General features: G+C 46.0%; 1 protein-coding gene across 4 annotated transcripts in view; it reads left to right on the top strand.

Annotated features, from left to right (window-relative positions):
• Positions 1-8,682, top strand: part of HPCAL1 (hippocalcin like 1) — a 78,728-nt gene extending 70,046 nt beyond the window's left edge. For all 4 annotated transcript variants that reach the window (XM_061351740.1, XM_061351739.1, XM_061351741.1 and 1 more), the window contains 3 exons: positions 2,729-3,131; positions 4,307-4,412; positions 7,492-8,682. In XM_061351740.1, the coding sequence (XP_061207724.1) occupies positions 2,754-3,131; positions 4,307-4,412; positions 7,492-7,589 (582 nt within the window). In that variant the 5' untranslated portion in view covers positions 2,729-2,753 and the 3' untranslated portion in view covers positions 7,590-8,682. The remainder of the gene's footprint in view (positions 1-2,728; positions 3,132-4,306; positions 4,413-7,491) is intronic.
• Positions 8,683-13,857: the final 5,175 nt, after the last annotated feature.

Below are 13,857 nucleotides of genomic sequence, written 5' to 3'. Positions count from 1 at the left end.
TAATGTTAATGTTGGTTATTTAATTATTTGTAACAAATTGGTTGCAACAACTGCAGGGTTACATTTGGGCTGAACACATTATGAAGCCTTTCAGAAAGCTCATATGCAAAAAAGGATTGTGTTCAGAGCATTGCACATTACTTTTCTGATAGAAAACAATGTAAAAGGGGAGAAAGGGTTGAAATAACCTGTAATTTGTTGAATTCAAAGACTACTTGAAAATAAAGCTTTTGAAGCTGATATTAAATGAGCATCCATCCAAATAACAAGATACGTCTTACCTCTAGTAGAAGTAGTGAAATTTAATAAATGAAAATAACATCTTACCTCTCTTATTTAGGGGCCTGTATTTTAAAGGGAACGGGAATAATAAAGGTATTATAGGAACACAGAGAACTGGCCTTAAACCTTTTCAAACCATTTGGAAGTTTTACAGTCTCTTAACCCTGTGCATGATTAAAGCTGAGGTTATTTCTGCTTTAGTCTGGTTCCTGCTTTAAGCAGGCTTTGCCGTTTGTCCTCCTGCTCCTCTCCCAGGAGTCGGAGACACTAGCTGGCAAGGCAGGGACTGCTTTTGGCAGTATTTGGACAGTAGTTCTTACAAAGCACCTGAGCATCGTGAAGTGAAGGAGTTCACCAAAGGCACCTTGTTGCGCAAGGACAGAAACACAGTGCTACAATTTCTTAAAGAGGTCCAAGGTCTATTCATTGTTTGCTCCAAGCCACTGTTTTCTGCAAATTGACTGCAGCAGAGCAGAAGATAGTGTTTTCTGCCCCTTGCACTGCAAAGATGAATATCTGGAGCAGGTGAGATTCAAAGAGGCAGTAGGAGCAGCTTGGAGCTAGTGGTTTAACTAGAGGGCAGCCCAGTGATTTCCTAGGGCTGATGCTGGCAGGGACTGGGAGCTGTAGCATCTCTGTATGTTGGGAGCATTGCAGAGGTATGTCAGGGGCCCCGGGAAAACTGCAGTGTAATGGACAAAAATAAAGCTTGTAGCTGACATACAGGCAGCTTTTCTAGAAAACACAAGTGCTAATGATAACACAGTTTTCTGTTAAGCCTGATGCATTGAACTAATGAGCAGCTGGCTGGTTTTTGTCATGAGCATTAAGCCACAGAGCAGGATGTGGATTTTTTACATTGCTGAGGAGATGCAGAGACTAAGTGGAATACAAATAAACAAGCTTAAATTCAGCTGTTGAAAACCTCTCTGCTGTAGAGCAACTTGTTTTTTGTTGACCTTCTTTTTTTCCCTTAGGTTCTTATGCATGCCTGGGATTTTTAATCTCTGGGAAGTGCTTACCCCCTGTTATATTTTTCCTGGTCTCTTCTCAGTTCTTTCAGTTTCCAAATAGCCATGTGGTGTTGGCCTGTTAGTAAGCTGCCTTCTGCACTGGCTGCAAGCAAGCCTAGCGGGCAGATGGGGCTGTGCAGAGAAGTGTCATTTATGCTGGACCAGTCGCAGGGGTTTGGATGTGGCTTTGTGCAAAGCTTCTGAATAAGCTTCTCAAGTCTGGGGAAGGAGATGCAGCTCAACCCCTTACTTGGCAGCTCAGTTTGGCATTGCTGGGAAGCCGTGAAAGGCTGAAAAGGACAAAAGCCAAAACTACGTTATGGTTTTGTTGGGGTGTTTTTCTGTTGTTTCCTAAGTGCAGACTGACCATCCTTCATTTTGCTGAAGGAGCTTTGCTGTTGCTGGGCAGTCCCACCGGTGTGTAGCCACCCACACATCACGGCCATTGTCAAGGGAGGGGACAAGCCCAGCCCCCTCCTGACATCCTGATAAAACCTGAGGTTAAAATGCCCTTTTGTTCACGCTGGGGAATATTGAACTTACTGAAGAAGCTTATATAAAAGTATAAACCACAATAAGCCTGAAAGGAGTTGTTTTGCTGAACAGTTTGCTTTAAAAAGCCCTTTTCTCTGCTTGTCCGTGAGGGCAGAGGGTTGCTATCTGCTGGAAAGGATGAAGTACCTTGTGCCAGTGTTTTTGTCGCAGCGACTCATCTATTCACACAGCTTCCACAGCTGAGAAAAAGAGGGAGAAATCTTTCAGGATGATGCTGTTGAGCATGGGCTGTGCTGAGCTTACCCTTGCTGCACCCTTCTGTGACCTCTGGGTTGCCACAAGCAGCACCAACTGCTGTGGGGCTGCTGGGGGTGGAGAAATGCAGGGAATAGGTGCTCCAGAAACCAAGGGAGGAGATGCTCCATAAGCCAACGTTTTCCAAAGAGCATCAGGACAATGCAAACACATTTGGCACAGAGCTGTCTGCCCTTCCTGCTTCTTATTCACCCCCACTTCCTTTCACTTTTGAATAGATGGATTTACTTTTCATTGCTACTGCCATCATCACAGCAGATCAGCCTGTTGGAGTGGGTCAAGAGTTGGAATCCAGACCTGGGCATCACAAGCTGTATGACAGAGGGGAGGGGTTGTAGCAGAGAAACAAAATAATGACAATTATTATTTCCCAAATAATAATTAATATTTCCCAGATAGTCCCTCACAAACTAGCTTCCCTTGTCCTTCCACAGCATACTAGTAACTCAGAGAGCCTAGATGGGAGGAAAAGAGGCCAAATGAAATGAATATTTTCCTAGTGACTTATAGCATCCTTTTTCTCCTCTTTTCCCCTTGTCCCAAGCAGGCTCTGCCTGCCCCTGGCCCCTCTCCTCCGGGGCTCCGGTGGCTGGAGCTCAGGCAGATGCTCTTTTGCTTTGCAGCCAGTGAACCCAGATCCAGAAGAGGATGGGAAAGCAGAACAGCAAGCTGCGCCCTGAGGTGCTGCAGGACCTGCGCGAGAACACCGAGTTCACGGACCACGAGCTGCAGGAGTGGTACAAGGGCTTCCTAAAAGATTGCCCCACAGGCCATTTGACTGTAGAAGAGTTCAAAAAGATATATGCGAATTTTTTCCCCTACGGCGATGCATCAAAGTTTGCAGAACATGTCTTCCGCACCTTCGACACCAACGGTGACGGGACGATTGACTTTAGGGAATTCATCATCGCCCTGAGTGTCACCTCTCGGGGCAAACTGGAACAGAAGCTGAAGTGGGCATTTAGTATGTACGACCTGGATGGCAACGGGTACATCAGCCGTGGGGAAATGCTAGAAATAGTGCAGGTGAGGCATTGTCTCTGCTTTTTTGTGTTTTACTTGTGTTGCTATAACCTTTTTCCCACGGGCCACTGGAGCTGGAGATGAAGGGTGTGCTGAGCTGGTTTGCTCCTGCCCCAGGGAGGCTCCTGAGCCCATGATCCCCAAACGGACACTGGGGTCCATGGTGGGATCTATGAGATGCAGGTGAGGCAAGGGCCTGAGCCATGAACAGGGTGCTTGTGCAGCTGGCCCGCAGCCAAAGTCTTGCATGCCTCCCTGGTGATTTCTTAGTGGGACATTGATGGGATCAGAAAACCCTAAATACAAACTTTACTGACCTGATTAATCTCAAAATTAATACTTTGAAACTTCAAATCTGAGTCAACGTGAGCTCTGAATGAAAGGCTGTAGCATGTCTTTGTCTCTGGGAGGCTGAGGACTCATAACCCATGGGCTGTACTGGGGGCAGGCAGAGCAGAGCCCCTGTATCGCTGCCCCGTGTGCCAGCCAGGGCTTGGCCTCAGCAGTGGGCTGGTTGCCATCTGCTCTGCAGCTGAGATGTGTCTCTAGTGCACTTTAAGGGACACCGAGAAGCATGTAATGCACCCAGCCAGTGCCCTGGCAGTTGGTCCTCATGGATGGGATGGGGTAATTTAGGAGGAGGGCTTGGACTTCAGACAGCCTAAAGAGATCTCCTCTTTATTCATGTTCTTGTAAGTCTGAAAATGTGTTTCCTTACCCTTCCACAAAGAAAAACAACCCTTATTCCTATATATTCATATTCACCTGTAATCCATACAACACCCCATATGCATACGCATAACTGAGTGTATGCTGAGAGCCAGCCAAAGAGGCAGTGGCTTTGCTCAGTTGCAGAAAAGAGAATTACACACCATTACCTCCTGTATTTTAGCTCGGTCCTGCTTGTATATTAATCTAGACCCTGACATTCAGTTAAACTGACCCAGCAGCGTGGGACCTTCTTTTGAAGTGCAAATGAATACAGGAAAGAAAAATAAAGCTGCAGTCAGAAATTCCTGTTTGTTTTGGTTTATGAAGTCCTGCAGCTGCTTGCCGGGGTCAGCTGCCTGGTTTTATTGCTACAGGCTTAAAGTCTTTTTCTCAGTCCTGATGCTTTTTCATTTGGGTCATGTTTTTCCTATATATTTTTTTTTCTTTTTTGTGTTTTTCATGCTCAGGCAATCTACAAAATGGTTTCATCAGTAATGAAAATGCCGGAAGATGAATCCACTCCTGAGAAGCGAACAGACAAGATCTTCAGACAGATGGACACAAACAACGATGGTAGGATCCCCACTGGCACCTCTTTCTAGGCTCTAGGAATAGAAGTTTCCAGACTGGCATTGGTAGAACCAGATGATGGTATTTGAGGAGAGGGGTAGAGGGCAGGGCTGTCCCCACCAATGCCTCCGGTCTCTGCCTGGCTTTGGTGGGCATCTGCGGTCCATAACAAATAGGGTGTGTAAGTGGCAGCGGGTGAGATATTTTTGCTGGGGCCTGGGAGGGGAGTATTCCCTCCCTGACATCTCATGGGTAAATCCCCTTCTGCAGAGGCTCCTCTGAAACTCCCCTGACTCCAACATCTTTGGGTTATTTCTCTGGGTGTAGGATGAAGTAGACACAAGATTTTGCGCCAGTTGCCCTTGACAGGTTGCACTCCTGGGCTTGGCATCAGCAGTGTGGGTCTAGGATCTGGCTGGGTACCTGAAAGTAAAAATTCTGCTGAATCCATAATACTTATTCTCTGTGCATGTTTGTGGCATGTGTACACGTGCATATGGTCACCTGCTAGCCTGCAGTGTTTGCTCTGTTGCAGCATGTGTGTCAGGGGGATGTGACAGATCCCAAACCAGTTATGGTCATTTGATAAATTATCTGACGGTGTACCTGTCACAACACCTCCACCTGACCTATCTCATTTCCTTAGGCTTGAAAACACAGGCAAAACTGAGCAATTTCCTCTGCCCATCAACCTGCTGACATGTTTCCTCTTGTCCCAGTTGAGGTGGGGCTTTCCCTGGGAATTACCCCAGCAGCATCCGAGGTGGCAGCTGCCCACTTCAGAGTTAGGAGCTGTATCCTACTGATGTGCTCAGCAGGAGAAAAAAAGTGGAAAAATACAATCTTATCTATAGAAAGGTCTTTAAGAGAATTTTAAGGCTGCATTTTGGCATCTGCTGCTGCAACCCCTGGGGCAAATTCCTGGCACTGCTGAAGTCCTCGAGTATTTTTACTGTTGACTTCATAAAAACTGGCACTTCATCCCCTGACTTCACATGTGGAGGGCTCTAAAATAACATGATTAAAGTATTTTTGTTCTGCAGAAAGAAGTGGCTCATGCAGATGTGCAACATAGCGGTCACAAAACCTGCTATGTATACATCCGTTGCACTTTGTTGCTCAACTACAGTCATCCTATCCCCAGGGAAATGCCCTGCAAGCCATGCAGTGGAGGCCATAAAGTCTGTGCACGGAGAAGCATATGTGCTCTTGGTGGATGGAAATGTTTCCCTTTCCCCATTTGACTGTCAGACATCGCAAGTAGATTTTGATTTGTGCTTTGCTTTTTTTAAGTATTGCAAGGAGAGGGGGAAACTAATAAATCGCAGAATCATAGAGTCATGGACCGGTTTGGGTTGGAAGAGACCTTAAAGAACATCTGGTTCCAGCCCCACTGCCATGGGTAGAGACAACTTCCACTAGACCAGGTTGTTCAAAGCCCTGTCCAACCTGACCTGCTAGTCCTGATAAATGTCCTGATAGTTACAAGTACTCCTGTGGGCTGATAAAAACTAAAAAAAAAACACTTGGTTTGGGAATACTAGGTTAAAAGTAGGGAATTAGAACAGAAGTGTGCTATTGGTTTGTAAGTGTCTGTGATTTGTACAAGAGGAAGGTTTGCTCATTCTTCCCTGTTTGACCTGATTTGGGTACTTGGCCACTGAGCTCAGTCCTCTCCCCATCCTCCTGCAGGCTGGGAGCATCTCGGGGCTGGTGAAAACTGCCACAGTGAGCTTTGTACTTCCCTCTTTTCAGGGACACATAGCCACAAGTGGCAGCATACAGCTACTAAGTGCCAGATGTTTGTCCATGGGTCCAGCCTGCCTCAAGCAGAGCAGTTTGGGTTGCGTAAGGATGGCCCTGCAGTGTTGTGTGAGGGTGTGGGTAGGTCATACTGGGAGTACAAGGTAGATGGGAGATCACTGGATATGGTGTCAGGGATGCCAAAAATGCTTGTCTCCTCTGGTTCATAGGGAAAACTGTTTCATTTCTCAATAATGTTGCTATGGCTCATTTCTGCCATGGCTCAGAGTGCAGGAGCAGGAGAGTACTAGTGATAGAAGGGAACACAGAAACTGCTCCTGGGTTTCTGATGGCATTTGTGCAGGGGACTGGTCCTGAACTCTGGAAGAACCTGCCAGAAGGCTGGATCACCCCTGGATGAGGTCTGAAAGACCAGATGGGAACTTTCCTCCTTGCCATGCTGTGCCATGCTGTGCCACGGGACTGTTGGATGCCAGACTGGCAGTTGCTCCTCATGGTCTCTTCTCCAGAGATCACCTTTTCAGACTGGTAGACTGTTACAGGGTCCATCTAAGTCAGTACATCTGCCCTAAACTGAAGATGTGTAAACCCAAAACCACTCAGGAACGGTACGTGGCAATAGGGCTCCACCAAGGGTGGCTTTTTTTGCTGCCTTTTGAAACCAGTCCTGTTCCTGTATACACAGCAGGACACAGCAAGTGGCTTGTAGAATCATAGAATGGTTTGGGTGGGAAGGGACCTTTAGAGGTCATCTAGTCCCACCCCCTGCAGTGAACAGGGACGTCAACTAGATTAGGTTGCTCAGAGCCCTGTTCAGCCTGACTTTGGAGGTGCAGGAGAAGCCATCGCTGCTCAGCCCTACATGTCACAACAAACAGGGGGGCAAAGTGCAGAGATTTGGGATATTTAGGCTTAAAATTTCATACTAATATAAGCATCATTTTCAAAGCATGCATGTGTTCAGGTACCATACTTTGTGTTCATGTGTCCTGCAATTTGTGTAATCTGGTTCTGGGCAAAAAGCTGCCAAATGATACTAGAACAGTTGCTTTTATATTTGGTACTGTCTTTTTAAATAAAAAAAATAACAATTATTATGCTAGGTTATTTTGCAGAAGAAAAAAATCATCTGGGCTTAAGGGCTTGAGTTGGATTTGGCTGCTGTGCATTGCACTAAATTCCCCTTGATGCCTTTGTGATAGATTAAATATACATACGTTGCTTCAGTGAGGAGGGCTTTTTTTAAGCTGAAGCAATGGTGGCAGCAACAACTGAGTTTCCAAGAATGATTTTCATTCTAGTTTTTCCTCCCTTTCAGGTAAACTGTCGCTGGAAGAGTTCATTAAAGGTGCCAAGAGCGATCCCTCCATTGTGCGGTTGTTACAGTGCGACCCCAGTAGCGCGAGTCAGTTCTAATGAAAGGGGACAGTGTGCACAGAGGATCTCGGCTTGTGTCCTTCAAGCTTTGCTTGCAAACGGATGCCTTCTCAAACACCCCTCCACACCTCGCGGATAAAACCCCATTGCCAGATGTGTGTGTGTGCGTGCGTGTGTGTGTGTATCCGAGCGAACCAGCGCTCGCTCCCCTCACTAACACCAGTGCAGCTCTCCTTCGGCAGCTCCGTTCCTGCTTCCCTGTAACGTTATGATTCACTCCTCACAGTTTAAACATTAATCAAAAGGTATGTTTACATGCAGCTGCAAAAGAGTTCAAACCGCTGGTGAGATACCACTTCACTTAGGCCGTAAGAAGTAGTTCCCAAGAAGATGCTAGGTAGGACTTTAACCCGACATAGCAGATGGTAGATAATTTATTTTGCTTGAGAAATTGCTAAGTTAAAAAAAATAACGGACTGAATGGAGTAGAAAGTTAAAAAAAAAAAAAAAAAAGAAAAAAAAAAAAAGCCGCTTTCCTGGGCATGGTTCCAGTTTTCTTTTTGAGGAAAATTGCTTGCACTTATCTAATGGTCTTTACTTTCTTTTAATATATATATAAATTATATATATATGGTGAAGTAAAATTTTAAATATTTAGGTCATCTATTTAAGGCATAAAATAGAATTCAAGCTTTGTTTCTTCTAGTTGTCTGTGATTTATTCAAATCTTGGAGATTGTTTTTTTTGTGATATTTATGCATTAGCAAATTGCTGTTCCAAAAGAAATGCATGACTAGCAGTTCGTGGATATTTCACTCTGTTTAATTCCTGAATGCAAATATTTGTTCATTTTTACTGTCAATCGTTCCAATGTTACTGTATTAACAGAAGACCTGAAAGGAGTTCATCCTCATTTTGTATTTCTCAGTGGAGTCCTACTTTCTGGTGGTCGCTGCATTAAATGGCTTTTGAGTGCCCCAAGGTGACGTGACTCGCACTGCTGTTCTCGACTTGGCTACACCTCCTCCCTTTTGCTGTCAATATGTTAATAGTCTTGTGCATTCCAGTGTTATTTAATATCTGCCTAATGCCAAGAAATATTAATTGAAATAAAAGACTACTTTTCTTGTCACTCCCTGTCTTGGTCTAAGCCATGCAGTAAGTTCCTAGCATCACACGTTTAGGGGAAGGACTAGGTCAGCTCCTTGCCTAACATGTCCCTGCTTTGTCCGAGACACATTACCTTGTAAGTACGTTGGATTTTTGGGGAGCCCACTGTTGCAGGGGTGTTAGTGCCTGTGGGACCCTGCTCCATCCCAGCTGGGTCCTGGGTGGAGGCAGCTCCTAGGTGAAGACTGCAGGAAGGTGACAGTTCAGTTTCTGCTGGATGTGGAGGAGGTCAAAGCGATGAAGGGAAAGCTGCCAGCCCCATTAGCCAGGCTCTTGTGACCATGAATTTACAAACTAAAAGTACCTCAATCCTGTCAGGTACTGGGTTTGTGCTGTTGGAATAACTTTTGACATTAGTAGCATGAAAAGCAGTTTTCCCCACATTCATCAGGTTGGCAGGTAGCTGCTTTAAGCCTTTCTTCTCTGCAAATTAAACTATCAACAAATGATTTGGCCTGAGGTTAATGTTAAGGATGTAATTAAGGGATTTTTGCTATGCAGAATTTCCTAGTTAGTGGTTAGGTGTTAAAACTTCTTTGATATTAAAAGACTGAGGTATTTTATGCTGTATATGATGACCTAATAGTGGTTGGGTGTTAAAACTTTAATGTTAAAAAAAGTTGGTTGCAATATCCAAATGGAAGTATGTTGTTAGGTCAGACTTAATCTACAATACAGGCTTATGTCAATGCTGCCAAGCAGAAAAGCATGTTCACCTTTATCTCCTAGAAATTCAAATGTGAGCTATTAAACCAAGAGTCCTTTCAACCGCGACACCCTGCTAATGAGTGTAGCCCTGAAAGGGAGGTTGATCAGGAGCCTGCCTGCTTTCCCTGGCTGAGCCCAGCTTAAAAGCAAACTGTTGGAAAAAAGATATGAAATCTCCATGGTTGCTTACAGTCTGTCTCCAGCTTACTGTGCTCACACCCACTGGCTGTCTGCCAAAAGATGCTGTGGTGTTTAAGATGCTGCAGATGTTCTTACTCTAATTGCTCTTCTTGCATAGGCTGGGTAGCAGTTGTTTAAATGTGAATTGGCCACCATGGCTTTGTTATCTCTCTGTAGTTTCGAGAAGGTGAAAGAATGCCTATAATCTCGTTGTGGGATGGTGCCTTTGAGAGGGACCACAGCTTCTGAATCTTGTTTGTGTGATCTTGCAGTGAGGCAGGCATATTTTTAGTCAAGCAGTGCACAGGGTCTTTTTCTTAAGTACCAAGGATATGAACACCGTTTTGCTGTAGCATTCATAAATGCAGCAGTTCTGTCATTCATCTGCGCTTGCAGGTGGTACTGGTTTTTACCTTTTCCACCTTTTCCCGACATCTCTTCTGATTTCCACTTCTGTCTGCATTAAGTGGCAAGTTTTTAGTAGCTGTTTAACAAAGCCTAGACTCTTCTTATTTGAAAAGAAAAAAATACCTCCTTACCAAAGCTCATTTTGACCTTGTTTTTGCAGAAACAAAATGAAAGAATCTCAATTTCAGTGGTCAAAACCATTCCCTTTTCTTTGACATTGTAATTTTTGCTCTGAAACATGCCGAAGTTTCTATGGTGGAGACACTGGGATTACATCCTGCTTCATCTGGCCTGATTTCTTCTGCCTTTCTCTTTGCCACTTTAAAATTTCCAGTCACAGGTTTTTGGGTTTTTTTTTGGTTTTTTTTTTTTGGGGGGTGGGGGGTTGCCCCCCACTGCTTTCCCAGCTTTTAAGGAGTTTCTTCTTTTCAGAGCAGGGTGGATCGGCTCCGTTTCAGAGAGGGGCTGGCACAGGATATGTGAGCAAGGCATTCCCATCTTGCCTTTTGGAAAGCAAGTAAGAAAGATTCCTAGTCAGCCATCATGCATGGCATCCTGGGGAGACCGGGGGGATGCTCTGAAGCCCAGCCATGCTGAGCTTGTCAGAGGTGGCCGCTGATAACAGGGAACCTTTTGATTACAGGCCAGCTAAGTACTGGAAAGGGTTTTATCTGCTACTGCCAAGCAGCTCTCCTGAGAAAATCAGACCAGCTTCAGAAGCTGAAGTTGTGCATCTACAGTCACTGGGTAACTTTGAACATCTTGGCTGTGCTTTGAAGAGCTCCTCTAAGAACACATCTGCTTCCCTGTCTGGTAATGAGGATTAGGAGGGAGAGCAATTTTCAGGCTCATCCTCCAGGGTGTGTTGTTTGAGAGTTGATCCAGGCGGAGTTCAAAACCGATGGAGAAATCAGTGACAGGCTTGCAGAGCTTTACTGCTCATCAGGCTCCATGGGTGTCTTTTGGGGAGGGACTGGTGCATAGAGGGGTTAATAACTTGCAAAATGATGTCAAGTGATTAAGAGGAAACTTCAGCTTCTTAAGTGACTTTGGTGTTTTGGTGAATTGTGTGCTTAAAAATGGAGTCTAGCAAAAGTGGAGTTCTGCACAACAGAACCCCCAAGCCCATCAGCAGGTCCATTTTTACCTCACTTCAATAAGCTATGTAATTATCTTCTTGCCACGGAGATACCTAACACTCTGAAAGCTCTGGCTAATTACTACATAAACTCAGGCTTTTCTGTATGAATTGCAGGTCCTATTAAGCTAATTTGAAATTATGTCATTGCCTTTCAAATTAAGTTAGTGCCTGTCTGTTTGCAGCTTAACTTCAGCCTGGATGGCAGAGGTGCTTGTGCTCAGCCTTGTGTTTCTCTGTCACTGGGTTTACATTGGCTCCTTGTTTTTAAATAAGGCCCTTTGCAATATATTTTTAGCATTAGTCTCTGAGTAATAAACTCCCTCCCTGGGAGGAGAGGTGTTCATTGAAAAGAAGGAAAAGGAGAGAAGAAGGAGAGCAGAGCATCCTCCTGTGTAGGAGCTTTAGAGATGTGACTGCATCGTTGGGAGCAGTGTGCCTGCAAACAGACCTTCAGAGCCATGGGGGTAAGCCCACAGACACAAGTTGTGTTGGTTAATTTAACAGGCTAACAGCAGGCTGGCCCTTCCTAATGGAGGAACGGTTTATCCCAGACAACACCTTTACTGCTTGCGCTGCCACTAGAGGGAATCATCTCTCCCCTGAAGGTGAGGAGCACCTATCTGCACACATTCCCACACCTCGGTGTTTGGTGCTGTCAGGGCTCAGGTGAGTTGAGGCTGGTACCCTGGGTCATTCTCAGCTCCCCCAAACCCCCACTGCCTGTAGGGCTACAGCTCTGAGCACATCACTGATGGGTTTTCTACCTGGTGCCTGTTGCTGGGAACCATATCACTGAAACCCTGGGTGCTGCCAGCTCACAGCTGTGCTCCTGTGTCCCTGCCCCAGGGTTTTTTACATTTCCTGCACTGTTTTTTTCTGGGATCTTGGCAGTTTCCTTTCCTTAACTGCATCTGACATGCAGCAGTGTGGAACTCGGTGCAAAAGGCAGGTCACACTGTAAGTCCAAGTTGGTCACAGATACATTATTACAAATACAACCAGTTATATCCTAGATGAAGTTGGCCTTTGTGTGCCTGCTCCTGACACCCAAACCGTTCTGCACATAGTACGGTGTAAGTGAGGGAGCCTGTTTCTCACCACTGGTGCTGGCTGTGCCTGCTTTCCTACAGCAGTGGGGATGGGATTGCACTGCAGAAGAGAGCAGGAGGAGGGACAGGTCCTGCCTAAGGGTCCCATCCTGTCAGTCACCCACAGTGAAAACTTCCATTGTCTTTTCCATGTCAGAGCACAGGTATCTTTCCAGATACTGTCCCACCCCCTCTGACGGAGAAATACAGAACTAGTTCTGAGAATCCTACGCCTGCAGCTGGGATCTGTCTTCTATTTGGGCTGTTTTTACAGGGGCAAGATGTCTTTGTTAGTGTTTTTAGAAGTGTTTGAGAGCAGACGGGAAGGGCCATGGGCTGAGCAGCACAGCATGGAGCTGGGGAGCATCATCCTCTTGGGAACACCAAGAGCAGCAGGTGTCCCCTGGGTCTTCGGCAACCCCAGGAATGCCATGCAGTACCACTTCTCTCCCTGCTCCTTGATGCAAAGCCTTAATGGCAAAAGGTGGTGGGAGAGGAAACCCTTCCTCCTCCTGCCAGACCCAGCTGATGAGAGCAAACATCCCCCTCCTGAGGTTCCAGTGATGACTGAACCTCTCAGCTGAGCCAGGCTGCTGCTGAACCTGTATGGTTTTCCTCTTTATTTGGTTTTCAGTGCTTTCTTGGACCCTTTTCAGGGCAACTCATTGATTCCACTGCTGAGCGGATGCTGTGGGCAGCAGGCACAATGCTGGCAGCTGGTTCCTTGGGGAAAAGGTGAGTGCAACGACTGTGCTTTAATATCCCATTAATAACCAGGGACAAAGCACAAGCACTGCACATGCTTTCCTTGGAGAAAATAAAATGAACTCAGCTAATTTAGATGTTAGTGTTGCACAGACGTGGCTATTCCTGCACTGGCTTCCTTATGAATTACTAATAGCTGCAAGGCTCAGGACAAGCAGGTTTGATGCCTGCTGAAGGACACAGGTAGCAGCACCACATGTATATGGTGACACCAAGGAGCAAGGCTGCACACACACTGGGTGCAGTGCTGATGCTCTAGAATGGGGTTGCAGGTGCCAGGTTTCACCCCAACACTTTGGTATCCACCTTGCCAGTGTTACACACAGTGGTGCCCCAGTGAGCAGCTGCTGCTGTTTCACCCTGGGGAAATGTGGTCTTTGGGGGAACTGGCTTTGGTAGGCCCCCCATGCTCCATATGGGGAGTTCTATGGGCTAAAGATAACTCTATATAAGCAAAGAACTTCATTTTTAAGCAGGAGTGGCTTAAGCCAGTTTAAAAACAGCCATTGAACTCTTTTGAGCTATTTGCCAGGTTTCACAGCCACTTCTTGCTGAACTGCCAGTGTTTTCAGCTACCCTTCAGGCATACCACCACCAGCCCACTGCCCCCTGTGGGACCCAGTGACAGCTGTGTGGTACAGCAAGGCTCCCCAAGCCTCCCTAAAGCCCTCCTGGGCTCCAGGTCTCCTGACAGGATCCCAAAGTCTTCTGTGACTGAGGCATCATGGACCACACTGGTGAAACCTGCAGGACTACTCAATTGATGCAGCTCACCAACTCCAAGTCTGCTCAGCCCTTTGATAACTGCCAGTGCTGCTGCTGAAAACTAGCCAAAAACAGGGAAAAA

Source organism: Neopsephotus bourkii, unplaced genomic scaffold (assembly GCF_033783945.1).
Source record: "Neopsephotus bourkii isolate Nb327-2 ecotype Australia unplaced genomic scaffold, CSIRO-AGI_Nbou_v1 NB_595, whole genome shotgun sequence".
Lineage (NCBI taxonomy): Eukaryota > Metazoa > Chordata > Aves > Psittaciformes > Psittacidae > Neopsephotus > Neopsephotus bourkii.
This window is presented reverse-complemented; position numbering and strand designations above follow the sequence as displayed.